Source organism: Staurois parvus, unplaced genomic scaffold (genome assembly GCF_062004578.1).
Source record: "Staurois parvus isolate SC_StPar_1 unplaced genomic scaffold, SC_StPar_1.0 ptg000029l, whole genome shotgun sequence".
Lineage (NCBI taxonomy): Eukaryota > Metazoa > Chordata > Amphibia > Anura > Ranidae > Staurois > Staurois parvus.
Genome location: NW_028317825.1, coordinates 4,281,161 through 4,303,158, shown reverse-complemented (window position 1 = coordinate 4,303,158; position 21,998 = coordinate 4,281,161). Strand labels below are relative to the sequence as shown.

General features: G+C 43.7%; 1 protein-coding gene across 2 annotated transcripts; it reads left to right on the top strand.

The window, feature by feature from the left end:
- Positions 1-35: 35 nt before the first annotated feature.
- BUD23 (BUD23 rRNA methyltransferase and ribosome maturation factor) lies at positions 36-21,445 on the top strand. Of its 2 annotated transcripts, XM_089657326.1 has the most exons (12): positions 36-147; positions 2,147-2,184; positions 2,271-2,366; positions 2,482-2,564; positions 3,800-3,896; positions 4,077-4,173; positions 8,583-8,633; positions 10,985-11,070; positions 11,878-11,923; positions 12,730-12,791; positions 14,060-14,149; positions 20,918-21,445. In XM_089657326.1, exons 1-12 carry the CDS (start codon positions 100-102, stop codon positions 20,970-20,972), a joined length of 849 nt encoding a protein of 282 aa, XP_089513452.1. In that variant the 5' UTR covers positions 36-99; the 3' UTR covers positions 20,973-21,445. The 2 variants fall into 2 exon arrangements, with proteins under 2 accessions (XP_089513452.1, XP_089513457.1); XM_089657331.1 differs by lacking the exon at positions 14,060-14,149.
- The last annotated feature ends 553 nt before the right edge of the window (positions 21,446-21,998 follow it).

The following is a 21,998-nucleotide window of genomic DNA, read 5'->3' as shown; positions in this document are numbered from 1 at the left end:
AAAAATGACTCATACATTTCGACATCTACCGAGTTGCGTGCTGTGCGCCATGACGTTCAATGTGTGCGCGGACAGCACGAGTTTACAGAGTTTGGAATCATGGCTGGGAGTGTGAGAAGACCGGAGCAGACTGGACCCCCAGAACTGGTGAGGGGGGAAGGGACGAACGAACGAACTTTTATATGGCTGGAGTATTTTTTTAACCATTTGGGCACGAGAGCATTTATTTCATTTTTTGCAGACGTAAAAATCTGCAATTTTTGGCTATGGAATTACTGAAAACCCCTGAAGATTATATACTTTCTAAAAGCAGAGACTCTGTAGAGTAAAAAGATAGTTAAAAATATTTATATTGAGCAATATTTGTGCAACTGTTTGTTAAACGCATATTTTTGGGAAAAAATATAATAAAATGAATTTTATAGCAAACAAACACCATAATATCCAATGTTGTGATAAAATATGAAAGATGATGTTGTGTCAAGCAAATAGATACCAAACATGTCAAGTCTTAAAAAAAATGCATGCACCCGTGATATTGTGAAAAATGAGGATATGCAAAAATTTCCATGGTGAGCTGTAAAAACCTTGACAGCTTATCAATTTAGACTTACCTATGAGCTATAGCCCTAGAATTATTGCTGTCACTCTGACGTTCTCGGCGGTACTTCACATATGTGGTGCGATTGCGGTCTTCATACACCCTGTGCGCGTTTGTTTGCATTTGCGGGTGTGTGCAGGGCAGCAGGTTTACAGTTACTTTTTTTTTTTTGTTTAGTTTTTAATTTATTTAACTTTATTGCTATCACAAGGGGTTAAAAAACTCCTATGCGTTACCATTGGGCAGGTGACAGGTACTCTTTACAGAGACATTTTTAAAGATGAATGCAAAGCATTCTGTGATTGGATGAGGTGGAGTTCATGACATTGCTGCCTTACCTTGTCCAATCAGAGAATGCTTTCTTGGGGGGTAAGGTGGACAAGTGTGGAAGAGGCAGGGGAAGGGAAGAAAAGGGGGGAAGGGGTAGAGGTGTTAAAGGAGGAGAGAAAGCGGAAGAGACAGAGCTGTGGAGAAATACACACAACATACCATATAGATAACAAGTAAATATTTTAGACTCATGTGGTATAGGTTACAATGTATTATTTGTTAGAATTTTGTAGTTCTTAAAGTGAAGTTCCAGTCAAAGTGGAAAAAAAAAAAAAAAATTGCAGTCCTCAGCTTGTGCCTGTTTTTCTCAGGGGGCTCCAGGCTGTAAAGTAAAAGTGATTTGGCAACTGTATAGCTGCTGATCACTTTCACAGTGTGGGGGGAGTGTTTTCCCTTGCTGTATGTTTCAGAGCTCTCTCGCTTTTACCTGGAGCCCTGGACCACAGCAAAGGGCTTCAAAATGGTGGGCAAGCGGATCTCCTCTGCCTGAACAATAATTTGGTCATGTCCGGTTTCTGAGACATCGTTCTCTGTCTGATACAGCTAGAGACACATGTAACTGAGCAGATCTTTGCTTGGTTAGATGCTTTGGAGGGTAGGGGAGACATTGGTGTCTAATAGACCCCCAATGTCTCCATAGAGAGCCCCCCATTATGGGACCCGGAAGACAGCAGCGATCACTGTAGTAGCATGCCTACTACAGTGATTCCTCACTTCCATAGCTGGCATACAGGTATGGAATATGTATATCGACACTGTTACAAGATGAACCAATGTAACTATACAGTACAAACAATACCTGGAATTTAACTTCAAAGCAGTATTAAATGCCGTCAAAATGAAAATGAAAAAAAAAAATGGTCCCCTAGTACTGTGCTCTTCCATTTTTGCCTGGTCGTCTTTGGCCGCTTGAATGGCAGGGCCTCAATGACACCACTTCCACACAAGCATGGGAGTCGCAGACTCCGGTGCTGTAAATGTTGTTTGCACTGCACATGCATGTCTCAGATCAAATTACTGCTGACAGGCAGGTAGAGGCATTTATGACAGTAGAAAGCACTAGGGTCTCTTTAGTTGTATAAACCATACCTGTCAGCAGTTTTTCCAAATGTATGTTCAATACCACTTTAACTATATGTATGATCAGAACAACATTTTCTGTCTGCTGTTTACTCTGGAACTGCTGCAGTTCTAATCTGTATTATTTTATTTTAGTTTTACAATGAAGATGAAGCAAGAAAATATACCCAGAAGTAAGGAAGAAATGTGTTTTGTGCACTCTGTTTGGCAGACAATTGTAACGGTGTGTTAAGATTGTTTTTTTTTTCTTTTTACTTAGCTCTCGTATAATTGATATCCAATCGCAGATGTCAGAGCGTGCGGTAGAGCTCTTGTGCTTGCCAGAAGATCAGCCATGCTACCTGCTGGATGTGGGGTATATTCCCTCATTAGGAATTTAACAGAATGTTCTTTAAATTGAATATGTGTGTATGTTCAGTCTTGTAGAATATAAACTTTGCATTACAATCCTTTTCCCATTTATTCTATAGCTGTGGCTCGGGGCTGAGTGGAGATTACATAACTGAACAGGGACATCATTGGGTTGGAATAGACATCAGTACTGCCATGCTGGGTAGGTTGCCAGATTTTCAAAATGAACTCCAGGGGCACCCTACTGACCTTGCCCATTTTTAAACCAAACATACAAATTACACCCCTTTTGTAGCCACACTCACAAAACGAAGCCTCTATTTTTAACATACCCTGTAACAACTGGTTACAGACTTTGCAACAAGAGGCAGACATTGAGAGAGACACACACAGAGTGCAGGGTTCAGGTGTGTGTAACACACACACAGTCGAACCAAAGTTTTATTCTCCCACTGTACAGATGCAGGGTCAGGAATGAATAATGCACGAAGCGTGTACAGGGTTCAAGAGTATGTAACACTCAGGCCAGTGTATACAGTAGAACCAAACATTTCCTCCCCCTTTCCAGTACAGATGCAGGAGTCAGAAGTGTGTGCCGTGTGGAGAGCAGGGTTCAGTTCTCCATGCAGACCTTTCCTTCCCAGTACTGACCTCTCACTTCCACCCCCACCCTCCTCATATATCCTTCAGCACAGACCTCTTCCCCAGTACAAACTTTGCCTTCCCAGTACAAACCTCTTCCCCTGAAGTTCACCCAACAGACCTCAGATATAGCTCCAGGGCACAGTGAGGGGGAAGTCCTCAGCAGCGTCATGTGACACTGCATATTGGAGCTGAGGAGGAACTTGGGGGGAGCCTAACTTGGCCCTGTAAAGCCACTGTGTCTGAGATCTTAAAGCAGAGTTCCACCTGAAAAAAAAAAAATTTAATTCAGCAGCTACAAAAACTGTAGCTACTAACTCTTAAAATACAGATACTTACCTGTCCCTTGGTCCAGCGGTGTCCTCACCACCGCTGGTTTCACCAGCCATCTTCTGTCCCTGGCGCCGGCATCTTTAGTGTGGGCACCCGGCTGTGACAGCTTGCGGCTTCACAGCTGGGTGCCCACTGCGCATGCGTGAGAAGTGCTGCGCTTTGAGACTGGCCCGTAGTCTTCAGGGACCTGTCACGTCTTTAAGAAGCCAGAAACGTCAATGCAGTGTTGAAAAAAAAAAAAAGTCTGGCTGTCACAGTGTTAGGAACCACAAGAAATGCAGGTATCAAACCCTAGCAAATCCCCCGCATTGTACTACCAAACGGTCAGGGACATTTGTTTCTTAGGGACAGACCTCCTAAAACAGAGAACTGTCCCTGGGAAATGGGGACAATTGGTAACCATTATGCCTTCATGCTGATGTTTTAGTAATTTTGTTTACATTATAGTTTTGCTTTCTGCAGATGTGGCATTGGATCGGGAAGTTGAAGGGGATCTTATCCTAGGTGATATGGGTCAGGGTGTCCCTTTTCGTCCTGGGACCTTTGATGGTTGCATAAGGTATGATGGCTGTATAGTAAGTGTTCTAGTTGTATTTCATATATTGTTGGTAGTAATTAGCATGTAATCTTTATCACATGAGACTGTCAACTGTAGTAATGGTCAGTGAAATAAAGAAAACTATAGTTGTAGTATGCATGTCTGAGGGTTGGCATTAACACAAATTGTTTTATTTCTCAGCATTTCAGCTCTGCAATGGCTTTGTAATGCTGACAAGAAAAGTCACAATCCCCCGCGCCGTCTCTTCCGCTTTTTCACAACTCTTTACTCTGCCTTGGTATGTATACTGGTATAGGAAATGTATGAGAAAAATAATTGTGATTTTTTTTTTTTTTTTTTAGTATCTACACAGTGTTTGACCCAGCATTAAGATACTGTAATGAAGAATTCTGCAGTATTTATAATTACAGCCTATAGCAGTGATGGCGAACCCGTGGCACGCGTGCCTCAGCCGGCACGCCGAGCCTTATCTGTAAGCACGCCAGGAGAATACCGTATTTTTCGCTCCATAAGACGCACTTTTTTTTCCCCCAAAAAAGGGGGGAAAATGTCAGTGCGTCTTATGGAGCGAATATAGAGCGGCCGGTCCGGTATTTCCACCGCCGCCGTGTCAGAATACCTCTTTGTGAATGGTAAGGCGGTACCTGGGACACATGACAGATCCCAGAAGCCGCCGGACCAATCACAAAGCGCAGCGCTTCTCGCGCATGCGCACTGGGCATCCGGCTGTCCGACGAGCGCCCACACTACAGAAGCCGGGAAGACAGCGCGCGGCTGGATAAAGGAACAGGTAAGATAAAAAAAAAAACTCTGCGGAAGTAAGAGCGGGTACCTGTCAAATTCAGGTACCCGCTCCCCCTCCCTCCCCAAAGGTCAGCAGTCTCTGGTCATTCCCTTCACTGTCTGCAGTCTCTGGTCATCCATGTGCTTTCCGCAGTCTCTGGTCATCCCTGTACTGTGTCCGCAGTCTCTGGTCATCTCCTGTACTGTCCGCAGTCTCTGGTCATCTCCTGTACTGTCCGCAGTCTCTGGTCATCTCCTGTACTATGTCCGCAGTCTCTGGTCATCTCCTGTACTATGTCCGCAGTCTCTGGTCATCTCCTGTACTATGTCCGCAGTCTCTGGTCATCTCCTGTACTATGTCCGCAGTCTCTGGTCATCTCCTGTACTATGTCCGCAGTCTCTGGTCATCTCCTGTACTGTCCGCAGTCTCTGGTCATCCCTGTACTGTCCGCAGTCTCTGGTCATCTCCTGTACTATGTCCGCAGTCTCTGGTCATCTCCTGTACTATGTCCGCAGTCTCTGGTCATCTCCTGTACTATGTCCGCAGTCTCTGGTCATCTCCTGTACTATGTCCGCAGTCTCTGGTCATCTCCTGTACTGTGTCCGCAGTCTCTGGTCATCCCTGTACTGTGTCCGCAGTCTCTGGTCATCCCTGTACTGTGTCCGCAGTCTCTGGTCATCCCTGTACTGTCCGCAGTCTCTGGTCATCCCCTGTACTGTCCGCAGTCTCTGGTCATCCCCTGTACTGTCCGCAGTCTCTGGTCATCCCCTGTACTGTGTCTGCAGTCTCTGGTCATCTCCTGTACTGTGTCCGCAGTCTCTGGTCATCTCCTGTACTGTGTCCGCAGTCTCTGGTCATCCCTGTACTGTGTCCGCAGTCTCTGGTCATCCCTGTACTGTGTCTGCAGTCTCTGGTCATCCCTGTACTGTGTCCGCAGTCTCTGGTCATCCCTGTACTGTGTCCGCAGTCTCTGGTCATCCCTGTACTGTCCGCAGTCTCTGGTCATCCCCTGTACTGTCCGCAGTCTCTGGTCATCCCCTGTACTGTGTCTGCAGTCTCTGGTCATCTCCTGTACTGTGTCCGCAGTCTCTGGTCATCTCCTGTACTGTCCGCAGTCTCTGGTCATCTCCTGTACTGTCCGCAGTCTCTGGTCATCCCCTGTACTGTCCGCAGTCTCTGGTCATCCCCTGTACTGTCCGCAGTCTCTGGTCATCCCCTGTACTGTGTCTGCAGTCTCTGGTCATCTCCTGTACTGTGTCCGCAGTCTCTGGTCATCTCCTGTACTGTGTCCGCAGTCTCTGGTCATCCCTGTACTGTGTCCGCAGTCTCTGGTCATCCCTGTACTGTGTCTGCAGTCTCTGGTCATCCCTGTACTGTGTCTGCAGTCTCTGGTCATCTCCTGTACCGTGTCCGCAGTCTCTGGTCATCTCCTGTACCGTGTCCGCAGTCTCTGGTCATCTCCTGTACTGTGTCCGCAGTCTCTGGTCATCCCTGTACTGTGTCCGCAGTCTCTGGTCATCCCTGTACTGTGTCCGCAGTCTCTGGTCATCTCCTGTACTGTGTCCGCAGTCTCTGGTCATCCCTGTACTGTGTCCGCAGTCTCTGGTCATCCCTGTACTGTGTCCGCAGTCTCTGGTAATCCCTGTACTGTGTCTGCAGTCTCTGGTCATCCCTGTACTGTGTCCGCAGTCTCTGGTCATCCCTGTACTGTGTCCGCAGTCTCTGGTCATCCCTGTACTGTCCGCAGTCTCTGGTCATCCCTGTACTGTTAATTAGTTTGCACTACTGTACGAGTTGTTTTTTCTAAACCAAAAGCTCGATATTCAGGTTTCATTGCAGTGTTGGCACTTTGAAAGAAATAAGTTGGTTTTGGGTTGCAGTTTGGGCACTCGGGCTCAAAAAGCTTCGCCATCACTGGCCTATAGTGACAAATAACTACTTTGAAGCTTTATTGCTCTATCTGTTCTGATTAACCTAATCAGAAACCTCAAATAAATATGGTTTCTGATTTAAAAGGTGGCTCCATTAAATGTCATGAAAGAAAGTTAAAAAGTCGGCCATGTAGGCCAACTTTTTTAAGAGTGATAATTTCACTGTCTGTCCTTTTTTTTTTTTTTAATTCTTTAGGTAAAGGTTTTGCCGGAATATAACAAATTGACCGTTATATACAAATCACTTAATATTCCAAATGAATACACTCAAATATGAAAATGATCCAGAACGCGTATCAGTACATGGTATAACATAATATAAAGAGCATCTCCCAATGTGCTTCAGCTCCCAAGGGGGGGGACCTCGTTGGTTGTATCTATCAATTGGGCAGCCACAAGTTTTTCCTAAATCATTCGCCCTGGCAAGCTATTGGTGGATCTGGTGATTTTTCAGTAACATTTTCTGGACCGAGGCATCAAGTTTAAGATTCACTGTCTGTTCTAATTAGAGAGGGAGCTCATACATCTGTGCCTGCAAAGGAAGGTGTATGAGAGATTTAATCACCATCTGCCTTGCTTTCAGAATGTGCCTCTGTATTAAAGCTGAAGTTTTTTGTAAAAATATTTTTGTGTATACCTCACCAGTGTAATAATGTACCTCTAATGATGTGTCTCACATTATGCTGGCTTCTGGTTACTGTAATTGCACTTCTCAGTGATGCTGGAGACCTCCCCATATCTGTGAACTTCTGGCCCTGTGGGGATTTATAACAGTGGCTGCAACTTTTACTCCTACTATTCTTCTTCCAGAAATTCTTTCTGTGAATGGGTGGGGGGGGGATCTTTCCATTTATCTGCTCCTTCCCCATTCATAGACTGCAGTGCATTCTAGGAGATGATTAGGATCAGTTTTATGAATGGCCAAGGGAACAGGAAGGGGAAGGTGGGCAATGTCGGTCTCCAAGAAACAATTGCTCCTGAGCACCAGTTCCTTAGCGAGCATAGGAAAAACACTCTGGATAGCAGGGCACGTATTGATTTTCCTAGGCTGACACGGGCTTAAAGTAAATCTGCAGTTTTCTCATGGAAGGCAAAGCAAAAGGTTAGCTTACCAACTCTCCCCAGCGAAACATTCCCACCTTCCCTTCTCTCTCTTGCCACTCTGTTCAGCTTCAAGAAATCGAAAGTAGCCAGCCCCCTGTATACTCTGATTCATGACTCTGAAAATATACAGGTTGAAGACATGTGACAGAGATGTGTATCTAAGTCTTCAATCAGTAAGCGCCAGCGCTGTCCCTTTTTCTTTTGGTCCTGGCAGCCAAACATGATTATGCGCTGGTGGGAAGGAGGAAAGCTAAGTGAGCAAGTTGCAGTAACCTATTGCAACTAATCAGATTTCTGATTTCACTGATGAGAATACTGTAAATAGATTTGTAATCAATGCTGGTGACTGCAATTGACTTATCCTCATTGCCGTTTGCACTGATTTATTTTAATATCCCATGGAGGCTCATTTGTGCTCAAATAAGACTTTGTTAGAGAGTTTTATCATTCTGCTTCTGGTCCTATTGGATTGATATGCTTAATTGTACTTATTGTTTCGTTAACATATATATGCGTGGATGCATGTGAATCGCATGCATTCCCACACCCGCAGGCAAACCATGCTGATATGTAGCAGATATGTGGGGCTTCTTTAAGTCTTAATGTCACCCCACACATCTGGTGTGGGAAATCTTGTGATGTAAAAGTACTATGCAGTTTCTGTGCAGCTGCGATTTTAAAAAGGTGCAAGGACCTTTTTCCTGTGTTTCTTGCAGGTGCAGCAGCCCATTCCAATAAATGGGCTACTATGCCTGTGCAAACATAACCCACACCAATCTCATACATATGAACCTATCATAAAGTTGCAATTCATGTGTCCCATGAAATCTGTGGAACTTTTAACACACTTTGTACTTCTTTTGGCAGGCTCGTGGCTCCCGTGCAGTTCTGCAGCTGTATCCTGAAAATGCTGAGCAGGTCTGGGCTTTTTTTTTTTTTGTAATAATACTTTTTCCCTGTATCTCTGTATCCTGAGTTCACAGACCATAATAAATATAATAATAAAAATAATTTCATTGAGGTCTATCCTGCAGCTTTTTTTTAAGAAAAAAAATATTTGAAGCTGTGCTGCACAATGTACAGTATTTAACGTTCTAATAACTGCTCAATAAAAAATAAACCAACAACAAACCTTTCCGCAGCGGTGCTCCTGGCTCCTCTCCATTAAAGTGCGCCCCCCCATCAAGCCAATTGCTGGGGAAGGGGGGGTACTCATGCAAGTTTGCTCCCGGGCCACGCTGGCTGCATCTATAGCCTCACCTCCTGCTCCCTCCTCACTGGCTTTGATTGACAGCAGCAGAAGCAATGGCTTCCGCTGCTCTCTCTGAGCCAATGAGGAGGCAGAGAGCCGGGTCCAGGGTCTGGAAGGGTGGCTGCCCTGGGTGTCTGTAGCATGTGGGAAGGGGCAGCCAGGAGAATTTCTGCCACTACAAGCTGACAGGAGGAGTGACAGTGTTATCAGTACCCCTGTCAGCTTAGTGCTGGATTACATATGCTAAATCTGCTCAAAAAACGCAGCTGGAAGTCGGATTGGGACTTTTGAGGGGATATCTTGAGGGTGTTAAAAGGGGGAGATTTGGGGGGAAGCCTTTGTGCTAGTAAGGATGATTGGGGGATATTTGTGCTGGGCGGGGGGGGAGGGGTTGGAAGGGTGGATTTGTGCTGGGAGGGGATATTTGGGGGGGTGACTGGGATTTGTTCACATTTGTTCTAGAAGGAAAATTTGGGTAGGATGTGCTAGGAGGAGTGATTTGGGTTTTGTCTGCGAGGGAATGGGGCAAGATGTTTTGTGCTAGGAGGGGGGGGATTTCGGGATTGTGTTAGAAGGGGAAATTGGGGGGGTGAGGAATTTGTGTTAGGAAGGGGGAGGATGATTAATGGGTATTTGTGCTAATCGGGTACATTTGGGGAGGGATCTGTGCTAGTAGGGTTGACTGGGGGGGTATTTGGGCTAGGAAGGGAAATTAGGTGTGCCAAGAGGGTGGGGGGTTGTGCTAGCGGGGGAGATTTAGGGACAGAGAGGATTTGAGCTTAGAGGGGGAATGGGGGGGGGGGTTGTACTAGCAGAAGGGGAATATTGGTTTGCAAAGAAAATTTATGCCTAGGGGCCAATTAGTGCTTTTTTTCCTTTCTTTGGGGGAGGGGGAATTTTTGCTGACACATGATGCCTTATACATCTTTGGGGAGGGCACAGTTTGGCATCTTTGCCCTGGGCTCTAGATGACCTTGTCCTGGCACTGGCCCAGGACAGCAGCCGCTCTTGTACACATCTCTGGATCAGGCTCATGTAAGTATTAGGGAGGCTGGGTTGTGTTTTGTATAGTGAGGGTTTTTTACTTTAATGCATGGAATGCATAAAGGTAAAAAATCTTTAGCCTTTACAAACACTTTAATATCTTGTTAATTGAAAAATAGTTCCTCGAGCTCTGTGTTTTTCTGAATGAAGAGGTCCCTGTTTCATAAGATAAAATCAACCTAGATCTTAGAACTTTTCTTTTGATTGTGGAGCATATGACTTTTCACACAATAAAGCCTCATGGGGTAATGGGCAGTAATGTCATTTTCTAAATAAAGATCTTAATGTAGAATTCCAGCTTTCATTTTACATTAAAGCCTAACTCCAGATTTTAGTGAACTTTAAAAAGTTAATTTGGACCAAACTGATTCAATCAAACTATTTCCTTCAGCAACACATGCAGTAGCTGTGTGACTGTATAAACTGTATGTAGCATCATACATACAGTATACAGTGCTGTGTTCCAGCAGCGGGATGGGAACCTCCTGTCTGACTCCTGTACAAAATTGAGTTTGGCTGACCGCTACTCAGCCGTTCACAGGAAGCCTTGTATTTTACGAATGAATACAAGGTTTCCTCTGACTGGCTGAGGTTAAGAGGCGGATGGATGACGTCACGATTTCTACCTTGGCCAATCAGAGGAAGCCTTCTGTTCATTGATAAAATTATAAGGTGAAGAAGCACTCAGGCCACATTTCTTTAATTCCAGTAGCAGATGGGCAGTCACCCATATCATTGACGGAGCACAGCGCCACTTACTGTATGTGGCTAATGCTACTGCAGTGCATTACAATGCACACACACCAGCAGCACAGTTATGTAATGGAAATTGTTTGTATGGGCCAGCTTAGAAAGCTGGGATTCTACTTTAAATAAACTTCATACATGCAGTGCTATAGCTGTTGATTTGTTTTGTTTTTAAAAGATATTTGACTATAGAGTTTATTTATGTGCTGTGTATCTTCTCTTGAAGTTGGAATTAGTGACAGCCCAGGCAATGAGAGCTGGATTTACTGGAGGGATGGTAGTCGATTATCCTAACAGTACAAAGGCTAAAAAGTAAGTCTTTCTTTTTTTTTTTTTCTACAAACCGAAAATATTATTTTCTCACATGTTTTGCTTCTTAGAAGCATTGGTTTCATTAGAATATAAAATGTAGCCAAAAACCTGTCTGTCCAGCTTCATTGCTTGACACGTCATTGACATGTCTTCCAACTAGTATGCCACTTAGGAGTACACTGTGAACATTGCTGAAAGTAGTTAACTTGACGGGATGTTCCTGGTGATAAATACTTTTTGTATTTTTTGCCAGTAACAATTACGACTATAGAATTAAATTTTTTTTTCTGAAACTTTCAACATGAACGTTGTACTACTTCTAGTGCTATATATACAATTCTGTTTTGGATCTCGGGTGTTAAAGTGCTTTATTTGTATGTAGAAAGTAGGTTTACTTTCCTCATCCATTGGCACTAATACCTTAAACTCTTGGCGCTGATCGCACGCAAATGTGCAACCTCCCAGTGTGTGGGCCTTGACGCAGAGCGGCCGCACATTTGTGTGCAATTAAGAAAAACATAAGTGCTGAGAGCGCACGCCCTGCGTGCTCCCAGCACACATGTCTGGTACTCACGGAAAGGTCCTGATCTTCTCTTACGATCGGGACCTTTCCCGATCATGTGACAGCGAATCACGGCAGTCACATGACCCTAAAACCCTGCCCCGCCCCCCGGCTTCTGAAACCCTTAAAGGGCCGGGAGGCATCGGCGCCAAGGGGTTAAAGTCTGAAAGGTCACTCCCAACAGAGTGTATTCATTCATTTATATGCATTCACACAAATGCTTACTGATTTGTCTGTTCCCCCAGATTTTTCCTGTGTCTGTTTGCCGGAATATCAGGGGTGTTACCTAAGGTAAGTTTACCCAGACAGGTTTTTTCGCATCCTGCATTACATTCAGTTCACTGGCCCGAATAGTTGCAAACCTCTGTTCTAGCATCAACATGAATGCAAGGTATTCAATAGTTCTAAAGTAAAGAAGAACACATTGGTCTCTGAATTAGGGTAAATGTAAAATCCTTTATTACACTTATCTCAAGGGCTGCCATTAAGGCACAATCTGCGTGATCCTGACCCTGGCACACTGCAGTCAGAGCAGTAGAAGTATCTGCAATTATTCATAGCCACTAGTTTTTGGCTACATACATTGAATGCTTACTACAGTAAACTGGCTATAGGCTTATGACTATGGAACTGGCCTATATAGCGTATACATCAATGCTGAAAGTAAAAAAACAAAAAACAAACTTGTGGTTATATGACATACTTTTGTGTTTGTCATTGCTGTTGAGTTCATTCCCCTAGCTGTTCATTTGACTGACCTATAAAGAAAATACAAATATTTAGGGAAGGAAAAACCACTGATACGCTCTTTGGATGACTTAGCATGCAGGATGTGGAAGTGGACAAAATAAAATAAAACTTGAAGCATAAATACACTGTCATTGTAGATTTGTTTTGGAAGATCCAAGCTTTTGGGGTTGTCAATCTTATTGTTTTGACTACTTTTGAGTTACTGACTTTTTAACAAGTGCATGTGAGGTGTTCTGACAAGGTAGCAAGCATTTTGCTGTACTATTAGCCTGCCAGCGCGGTACCTGTGTCCAGCACAGTTATGGAGGATACATTTTTTTTATCAGTTTGTGCTTTTATGTTTACAGGGTTTGGGTGAAATGTCAGCAGAACAAGGAGTAACGCATCAAGCTTCATTTATCAAAGAGAGGTAATTTTGTGGTATATGTACTTAGTTTAAAACGTATATTGTTATTGTGCACAATTCAGTGTTTGATGTATGACAGAGAGTGGATATTGCTTTCTGTTCTCCACTGTATACACAGTAACAACAGTAATGCGCCACACTTTGGCCTGCATTTTACAGCCCATTCATGAAATGCAGGCCTTGGTGTGGAGCCTGCTCTATGTCCAAGTTTTCTCTGCTTAAAGTGGTTGCATACCCTTACATATACCCAGTGAAGTGACTGGCCTCAGTTGATACACAAAAGAAACAAATCCCCCTACATAATTTGTACCTGTTTATCTGCAGTCTTTTTTACATCCATTCAAAGTCCAGAATGTATAAAGCTTGTCTGAGCATTCATAAAACAGGGGGTGGGGAGCTGGTTACACACTGTAGAGCTCAGTGAGGAGAGCTCTGAGAACAGAGGGAATGGACCCCCCCCCCCCTTCACACAGCACACAGGAACAGAGTTGAGGCTGTCAATTACAGGTTGTGTGCTGGAGGTCCCTCTCCTGTAACCTCTTTTTTCTTGGTGTCAGGAAAATTTGAAAGAGGTAATTCATGCAAAGGAACAGAAGCGACCGTCAGAAAAGACACTTAGTGCTCTGGATTGAGACAAGTGCACACTATAGAGGGATATGCTTTGTTCATATTTCATGTCTGAGGTTTACAACCACTTTAATGCTGTAGGGCTTTATAAGTGTGCTTCTTTTACTTTTTAAAGCAGTGGTATAGCCATGGTAAAGCTTACTGGTTTTTAAATAAAACCCTTAGTATTTTTTGTAGATGTTTTAATATTCAGATGAATCCACATTTTGCTGTTTTGGCTTATTGGTCCAGATAGCTCAATGCCTTCTGTGTTTCCTTGTTGTTACACTGTGCTGCCAGAAGATGGAGCTGCAGAGTCACCATACAGTTTTGCAGATTTTCTCTCCCCCACACCTGCTTATGGCAGAATATCACAGTTGACCTTTCTCACAGTTAATTGGTGTTAATTTTTCTACAGTTTTAGAAGTTTAAAATAATATCATTGTCTATTGAATCCGTACTGATTCTCTATGTGAAATATTACTTGGTGTGCTGACACAAATGTCTGTCTACTTATGCTGGAAGGAACAGGGTCTACCTTACAGCTTACAAGACAGACCACAGTAAAAGAGGTTCTACGTCATGCCTGCTATTAGGTGCTGGCGTGTTTTCCTGCCTCTTACATTTACACCATAACAGAATAATAACCATTTCCTGACACACAGGATGAGATTTAAAAATGCCAAAGGGAAATCTGTGAAGAAGAGCAGAGACTGGATAATTGAAAAGAAAGAACGACGCAGACGGCAAGGAAAGTGAGTAGCTGTCATTTTATTTTTGATGATGTCAAAGTCTCATGAAGTCAGAATAGGGCTCCTTTAATTAGATATTTTCGGTTTGGGCTTACAGTTCAAGGTTCTCAGTTTAAGAATGGCATTCCTGCTAGCTGCAGGGAGAAGCGTACTGAAACTAAACTCTTAACAGTTTCCCTAAAGCTGGCCATAGATGAGTCAAATCTCGGACTAGCTTGAGATTGGATCCATCCATGGGCTGGCTGGCTGTACTGAAGTCCATCCATTGATCGAGTTCAGTACAACCAGTTTGTCTGATTTTTTTTTTTTTCATGCAATCAGTGATCATTGTGTTCTGCTGGAAGGGAAGACTCCTAGAACACAAGAGCACTGTGGGAGGGAAGGGATTCACAGTCCGTGTTGATGGGGGAATCGAGCAATCTTCTTCTTTTCACCTGTCACGGAAGAAAAGAAAATTGCATAATCTATGAGCTGCTTAACCACTTGCAGATCTCCCACCCACAGCATACAGCAGAGGGGCGACCCCTACAGTCGCCCTAAAAACCCACCTCTTCAGGGACGCCTACCCCACCCTCTGCTAACTGCTGATCTCCACTCTTCCTACCACTCCACCCCCCACAGCTTTTCCTCCCGTACCACTATCCCCTCCCTCCTAGATTGTAAGCTCCAAGGAGCAGGGCCCTCGAACCCCTCGTGTATCTCATTGTATTGTTATTGTACTGTCTCATGTATTGTCCCCCATTGTAATGTACAGCGCTGAGCGAACTGTTGGTGCTATATAAATACTGTATAATAACAATAATACAGTCACAGCGACATACCTGTATATTGCTGGGTTCTTCCAGGTACAGAATGCGCTGGCGCGCCCAACTCTCACTATGATTGTACACAGTGGGAGTTTGTCAGCAGGTTCCAGCCCAAATTTTCAGAAATATGTGTACCAGATTCATCCCTTACATGTCATATTCTTCAATTACCAGGCTGAGGATTGTTTGCTAAACATGCAGAGCATGACAAGCCAGATGCTTCTAGCAGGATACTATGCTTTGGTAGTCTACTGCCTTCGTTATTTACCCCGAAGGCTTCTGCTGGGTCTTAAAGGAATTATACCACAAATAAATACAGGTAGTCACTTATGGTGGCCATACACATTGCAATAAGACCGAATGATCAGTGTCAGATTTAACAAATTGATCAACTTGGACACTGAGCAAGGCAAAAAATGGCATGATTGAGTGATAAGCAACAAATGTTGACTTCTTCAGTCAAACCCAAGTCAATCTCTTGTGGCAAAAAAAAATAAATTTCGCACAAGGTTATTCATTTTTTTGTGCTCTTACATGTAGATTGATCATATGTGATTCACAAGAGCATGAAAAATGACATTGATCAGTTCGTACAATTATTATTTTTTTTTTTTTTCCCCACCACAACCAATTGACTTGGGTTGATTGAAACTGCCACTGTCTGTTGTTTAACCCTTTTGCTGCCAGGCCCTTCGTGCCACTTTTAAACCCAGCTGGCCAGACCATTTTTGCAAGTTTCTATTGCGTTTTTTATTTTGCCCTTTAAAGCTTTCAGAGTTTGTAAAATACCCCCCCAAACCATATATTTTCTGAAAGCACATGATCAGTAGAATAAGAAGATGCTACTGATTTTTAAGACTGTTCAATATTTGCACAAATGTTTATCAAAGCAATATTTTTGCTGAAAATGCACCAAAATCATTATTAGTAGATAAAAACACAGCAGATTTTAGAATATTCCTGCTATATATGAAAGGTTAACCTGTTTTGAATTAATAACATGTATTTGTACAGTTTAAATTGTGCCTTTTTGCGAAATGGTGAAAATCGAACATAAACAAAAATGTAAATATCCAAATTTCTCTAAAAATCTGGAGATTTTAATTTTTCACTTACAACTTTCAGAGTTTGTGAAAGACCCCCCAAACCATATATTTTCTAAAATTGTAGGACTAGTAGAATAAAAAGAAGGTGCTACTGATTTTTAGACCCCACAATAAGTTGTGAAAATGTTCATCAAATTGCTATTTTCACTTAAAATACACTAAAATCATTATTAGTGGATACATACATGGCAAAATTTGCACAATTCCTGCTAAATTCCTATTAAGTTCAGGGGTGTGGAAATTTTTGAAAAAACTGCTTGTCCAGGGACTAAATCGGTGCGCCAATCTACTTGTCCCTCATGACAATCTACTTGTCCAGATGAAAAAAAATTAATTTTAACTAAAACCGTATTTAAATCAGAGGTGATTTTAAGAATGTTTTAGAAACAAAAGGGGTTTTATGGCGACTTAAAATGTGTAACATTATTAACATTGTGCTGTTTATCTCCCCATCCCCCCCCCCCCCCCTGCCTGGCTCCAGCACCACATTTGGGGACTAGCAGGGAGGAGAGAGACCTTGCAGTGTAATGAGCACCGACTGGCTGCTCCTCAGGAAGGGGAGTGTCAGGCTTATCCTTTATCCCTTTTGCTGCCAGAGCTATTTTTGTTTTTTTTGTACAAGATTAGAAAAATAATTTTAGGGCTGAAGATTACATAAAACCCCCAAATATGATATATTTTCTAACATCAGAGACCCTAGAGAATAAAAGTGGTAGTTACAATTTTTTGTCGCATGATATTACTGCAAACTTTCAGTAAAAATACAAGTAAGTTAATTTTAGGGCACAAAAAAAGCAATAAATTGCACTATTTTTTTGAAAAATATAAAAGATGAGGTTCGAGTAAATGGATATCCAACATGCCAAACCTTAAATTTGCATGCGCTTGTGAAATGGCGGTGAATTTCAGTACCCTACATTTTCTATAGGTGATGCTTTTCAAGCCCCTTATAGGCCATCAGTATAGTGTTACGGAGGAGCTCTGGTGCTAGAATTATTGCTCTCATTCTGGCGTGCGCAACGATGTGTAACATGTGTATCACAATTGACGTTTACCTGCGTAGGTGCCCCAGCGTGTGCTTTTATGTCGGTGCGTGCGTATATGTGGGGGTGGGGCTCATTTTTTTGGGGGGGGGGGGGGATGTTATGTGCTTGCTTAGGTGTAACTTTCATTTTTTACAAATATATATATATATTTTTTTTTACAGTTAATTTTTTTTCATCACATAGAGGACAAAGTCCCCTATGTGATGATATTAGGTGACAGGTTCTCTTTATTGAGACATCCAAGGTCTAAAAGACCCTGCATGTCTCCCCTGTACTACACTGAATGTAAAGAAGTGCACATCGCACCGCATTACATTTAGTGAATCTCTCAACGGGGACCCAGAAGTGACATCATAACGTCACTTCCGGGTCAGGACAAGAAGGGGAGGGGAGTGGACATGTCCGCTCTCCTTCCTCCACTCCAGCTGATGGTGGTGAACCGGGCCCGCAGATGAGCAAGCGAAGCCCAGGAGATAATGGGCAGGGAGGGGTTCACACGAGGGGGCGGAGAGGATGGCACTGTGTAGAAGATGACACATGAGCCCTGCTGCGGACAAGCAGCAGGGCTAAAGGTAGAAGGAAACTACCGTATTTTTCGCTCCATAAGACGCACTTTTTTCCCCCCAAAAAAGGGGGGAAAATGTCAGTGCGTCTTATGGAGCGAATATAAAGCGGCCGGCCGGTATTTTTGCGGCCACCATGTCAGAATACCGGGTCGGCCGCTCAGCTGTTGTCTCCTGCAGAGCCTTACCTGTTCCACGCTCCAGCGCTGCACAGTCTTCCCGCGCTGGCTTCTATGACAGCCGGGTGCCCACTGCGCATGTGCTGCGCTTTGTGAATAATCCGGTGTCTTCTGGGACACATGAAAGGTCCCAGAAGGCGCCGGGCCATTCACAAAGCCTAGCGCTTCTCACACATGCGCAGTGGGCACCCGGCTGTCACAGAAGCCGGCCCAGGAAGAAGAGGGAAGGCAACTCCGCGGAAGTGGGAGCAGGTACCTGTCAAATTCAGGTACCCGCTCCCCCTCCCTCCCCAAAGGTCAGCAGTCTCTAATCATTCCCTTCACTGTCTGCAGTCTCTGGTCGTTCCCTGCACTGTCTGCAGTCTCTGGTCATTCCCTGCACTGTCTGCAGTCTCTGGTCATTCCCTGCACTGTCTGCAGTCTCTGGTCATTCCCTGTACTGTGTCTGCAGTCTCTGGTCATCTCCTGTACTGTGTCCGCAGTCTCTGGTCATCTCCTGTACTGTGTCCGCAGTCTCTGGTCATCTCCTGTACTGTGTCCGCAGTCTCTGGTCATCTCCTGTACTGTGTCCGCAGTCTCTGGTCATCTCCTGTACTGTGTCCGCAGTCTCTGGTCATCTCCTGTACTGTGTCCGCAGTCTCTGGTCATCTCCTGTACTGTGTCCGCAGTCTCTGGTCATCTCCTGTACTGTGTCCGCAGTCTCTGGTCATCTCCTGTACTGTGTCCGCAGTCTCTGGTCATCTCCTGTACTGTGTCCGCAGTCTCTGGTCATCTCCTGTACGGTGTCCGCAGTCTCTGGTCATCTCCTGTACGGTGTCCGCAGTCTCTGGTCATCTCCTGTACTGTGTCCGCAGTCTCTGGTCATCTCCTGTACTGTGTCCGCAGTCTCTGGTCATCTCCTGTACTGTGTCCGCAGTCTCTGGTCATCTCCTGTACTGTGTCCGCAGTCTCTGGTCATCTCCTGTACTGTGTCCGCAGTCTCCGGTCATCTCCCGTACTGTGTCCGCAGTCTCCGGTCATCTCCCGTACTGTGTCCGCAGTCTCCGGTCATCTCCCGTACTGTGTCCGCAGTCTCCGGTCATCTCCCGTACTGTGTCCGCAGTCTCCGGTCATCCCCTGTACTGTGTCCGCAGTCTCCGGTCATCCCCTGTACTGTGTCCGCAGTCTCCGGTCATCCCCTGTACTGTGTCCGCAGTCTCCGGTCATCCCCTGTACTGTGTCCGCAGTCTCTGGTCATCCCCTGTACTGTGTCCGCAGTCTCTGGTCATCCCCTGTACTGTGTCCGCAGTCTCTGGTCATCTCCTGTACTGTGTCCGCAGTCTCTGGTCATCTCCTGTACTGTGTCCGCAGTCCCTGGTCATCTCCTGTACTGTGTCCGCAGTCTCTGGTCATCCCCTGTACTTTGACCGCAGTCTCTGGTCATCTCCTGTACTGTGTCCGCAGTCTCTGGTCATCTCCTGTACTGTGTCCGCAGTCCCTGGTCATCTCCTGTACTGTGTCCGCAGTCCCTGGTCATCTCCTGTACTGTGTCCGCAGTCCCTGGTCATCTCCTGTACTGTGTCCGCAGTCTCTGGTCATCCCCTGTACTGTGTCTGCAGTCCATTGGTTCAGAATATTTTTTTTTTCTTGTTTTTCACCTCTAAAACCTAGGTGCGTCTTATGGTCAGGTGCATCTTATGGAGCGAAAAATACGGTACCTACCCGGAACTACATGTCCCGGGCGTCGGGTGATAGCAATTCAACATCCCTGGAGTTAATAAATAACAAATATCTGTAAATTTTAAATTGCGCCTTTTTGTGAAATGATGAAAATGGAATGTGCTCAAAACTGTAATTAAAAACATTTGAGGCGTATAGTTCTGATCAATGGCTTGTTAGCCGCTAATCAGAGCTATCTGCTGAAAAGTTCTGCTATAGGTTCATGGTCATTAAAGTGACAATGAGCATATAGCAGAAGAGGAATGCAGATCCGGATGGTGTACAGGCTTGGCCAGCTAGAAGCAGTGCTGTAGAGCCATACGTTGTATGGACCTGGCAGCAAAAGGGTTAATACTCAGCCATTTTATTTTTGTCTTGCTTAACCAATATCTGATTTAATAGTTTTGTCGAATCGATCATTCAGTTTTATCGCATCATGTATGCCCACCATTAGATACATACTATTATAGTTACATTTCCTAACCTATATCTATCTGGAATCGCCAATATTGACCAAGTACAATATAGAAGTTGTATAGCATTTTTTTTTTTTTTTTAGATGTGAAGATGAGCACAGATGTAAGGTCTGTGGGCATGCGTCCAAATGCAGACAGTTCAGACATGTAAACAATGTTGTTGAAATTTATTTCAACTCAAAGGAGAATAGTGTAGTGTATGCTGGGAATTGTGGTATACAAAAGTTAACACAATGTGGACCTTAGTTGGAATATGAGGGTAAATCTCCTCAAAAGGATTGCACAGTGATGAATATATGACAAAAATCCTAACCTTTCTTAACTGTTGAGGGGAAAAAAAGTTGTTCAAGGTATACTCTACCTTTTCTTCATTTTCTAAAGCTGCTAAAAAATTCCAGTGTTATTTCTGGCACTTTGCAGTATGGCAAACCTGGGTGTGCTTTATACTGTGTACAGATAGGCCAAAGAAATGGTGAAAATGAAGGCAGACACTTGCAATGTATGTTTATTTGTTATTTATTTTTTTTAACCTAAAGAGGATTTTTTTGTTGCAAAACATTTTTTTTTTTGTAAGGCTATGGAGTTGCAGTAAATTTACTGCTGATATAAAAATAAGAGCAGACACATGATGGAACTGTGCCATAAAGAACTGTGCCATGGAAAGCCTGTTGGACCAATTGGAGACACTCTCATTCGCTTGACGTGTCTTAAAGGCATAGAACTTTCCATAAACATAGCCAAATTCTGGAAACGGCAAAGTTTTTAGCATTTTTCCAGTATGCATCAAATGTTTTTAATTTAGTGGATTGAAGTAAATCAATATGCATACAGTTTACACTTATTTGGAATTGTAATGTTTTGTGCTTAACTGATAATTATTTTTGTTTGTCAACTCAGGGAAGTTCGAGCAGACACAAAGTTCAGTGGCCGTAAGAGAAGACCTCATTTTTAGTTATGTAAGACTCTTCCTTGTGAACAATCCAGCTATGCAGTGTGCTGCATTCAACAGACTGTTATGACTGTGTGTTTCCTCATCACATAAGTCTGCAATGCCACATGGAAAACCAAATTCCGGTATAGTTTCTGATGAATGGAAGAAGTGGAATGTGCCTGTACTGAGAATTTGTTTGCATTCTGTGCATATCTTACCATTACTAGAGATGTGGAATCGGTTACCTGGATTTCAGTCAATAAGTGCCTTTAATGTCACTTGGAGCACCACCTACAGTTTCAAATGTACATAATATATTATGTCCGTATGGTCATACCTGACGTCTACATGCTTCAAATAGTGTCTCTCGGGGCTTCCCGCACTGGCCCCAGGAAGAAATTTTTGTTGACTGTGAATTTCCTCATATACCATCTTTCATACCTGTACTTGTACAGACTGCAATTTTATGTCAAAATAAATTCCGTGGATACTGAGGACTGCTGATTTATCGATGTTTGATTACATTTCAGTGGATCTATAATTGGTGTACCATGAAACAAGCATATATTGGTAGTATATTATTAGTATACAAACCTTGGAAGGCGTACCAGATATTCCAAGTTTTACATTCTGTATGTGCAGTGCCTTCAGTTAGATTATATTGAGATCAGTTTGTGCTTTGCCACACATTCACATCAGTTTGTATGGTGGAATAAATGCAAACACAACACAAGCACCTGTACAGTGTATTAGTCTATGATGTTGAAGTTTGGGTATGGCAATTTTTCCATAGTTACATTGGTCTAGCTTGGACTAATGTAAATAGGTATGTGCCATACCTGTGGGATACCCTAGAAGCTGGAAACCACTGTATTAGGCACCACTACTAAAGCCATCTCCACTAGTTTATGGTGCCGAGCAGCTGCTTTGCTGTGTTGTGAACTCTGGAAGTGGTTCGTCCTGCATGCGCACCATTCAGGGAACATTTTGCAATTTCTTAAAAGTGTTACTAAACCCACAACAGCAAAATCAGTCTGTATATGCAGT

Excerpts from the sequence above, each read along its gene's own strand:
- BUD23 (XM_089657326.1), top strand. The coding sequence starts at position 100 with ATGGCTGGGAGTGTGAGAAGACCGGAGCAGACTGGACCCCCAGAACTG. Across the intron at positions 8,634-10,984 it reads ATCCTGAAAATGCTGAGCAG|TTGGAATTAGTGACAGCCCA; the intron begins GTCTGGGCTTTT and ends CTTCTCTTGAAG. Across the intron at positions 14,150-20,917 it reads CGACGCAGACGGCAAGGAAA|GGAAGTTCGAGCAGACACAA; the intron begins GTGAGTAGCTGT and ends TTGTCAACTCAG.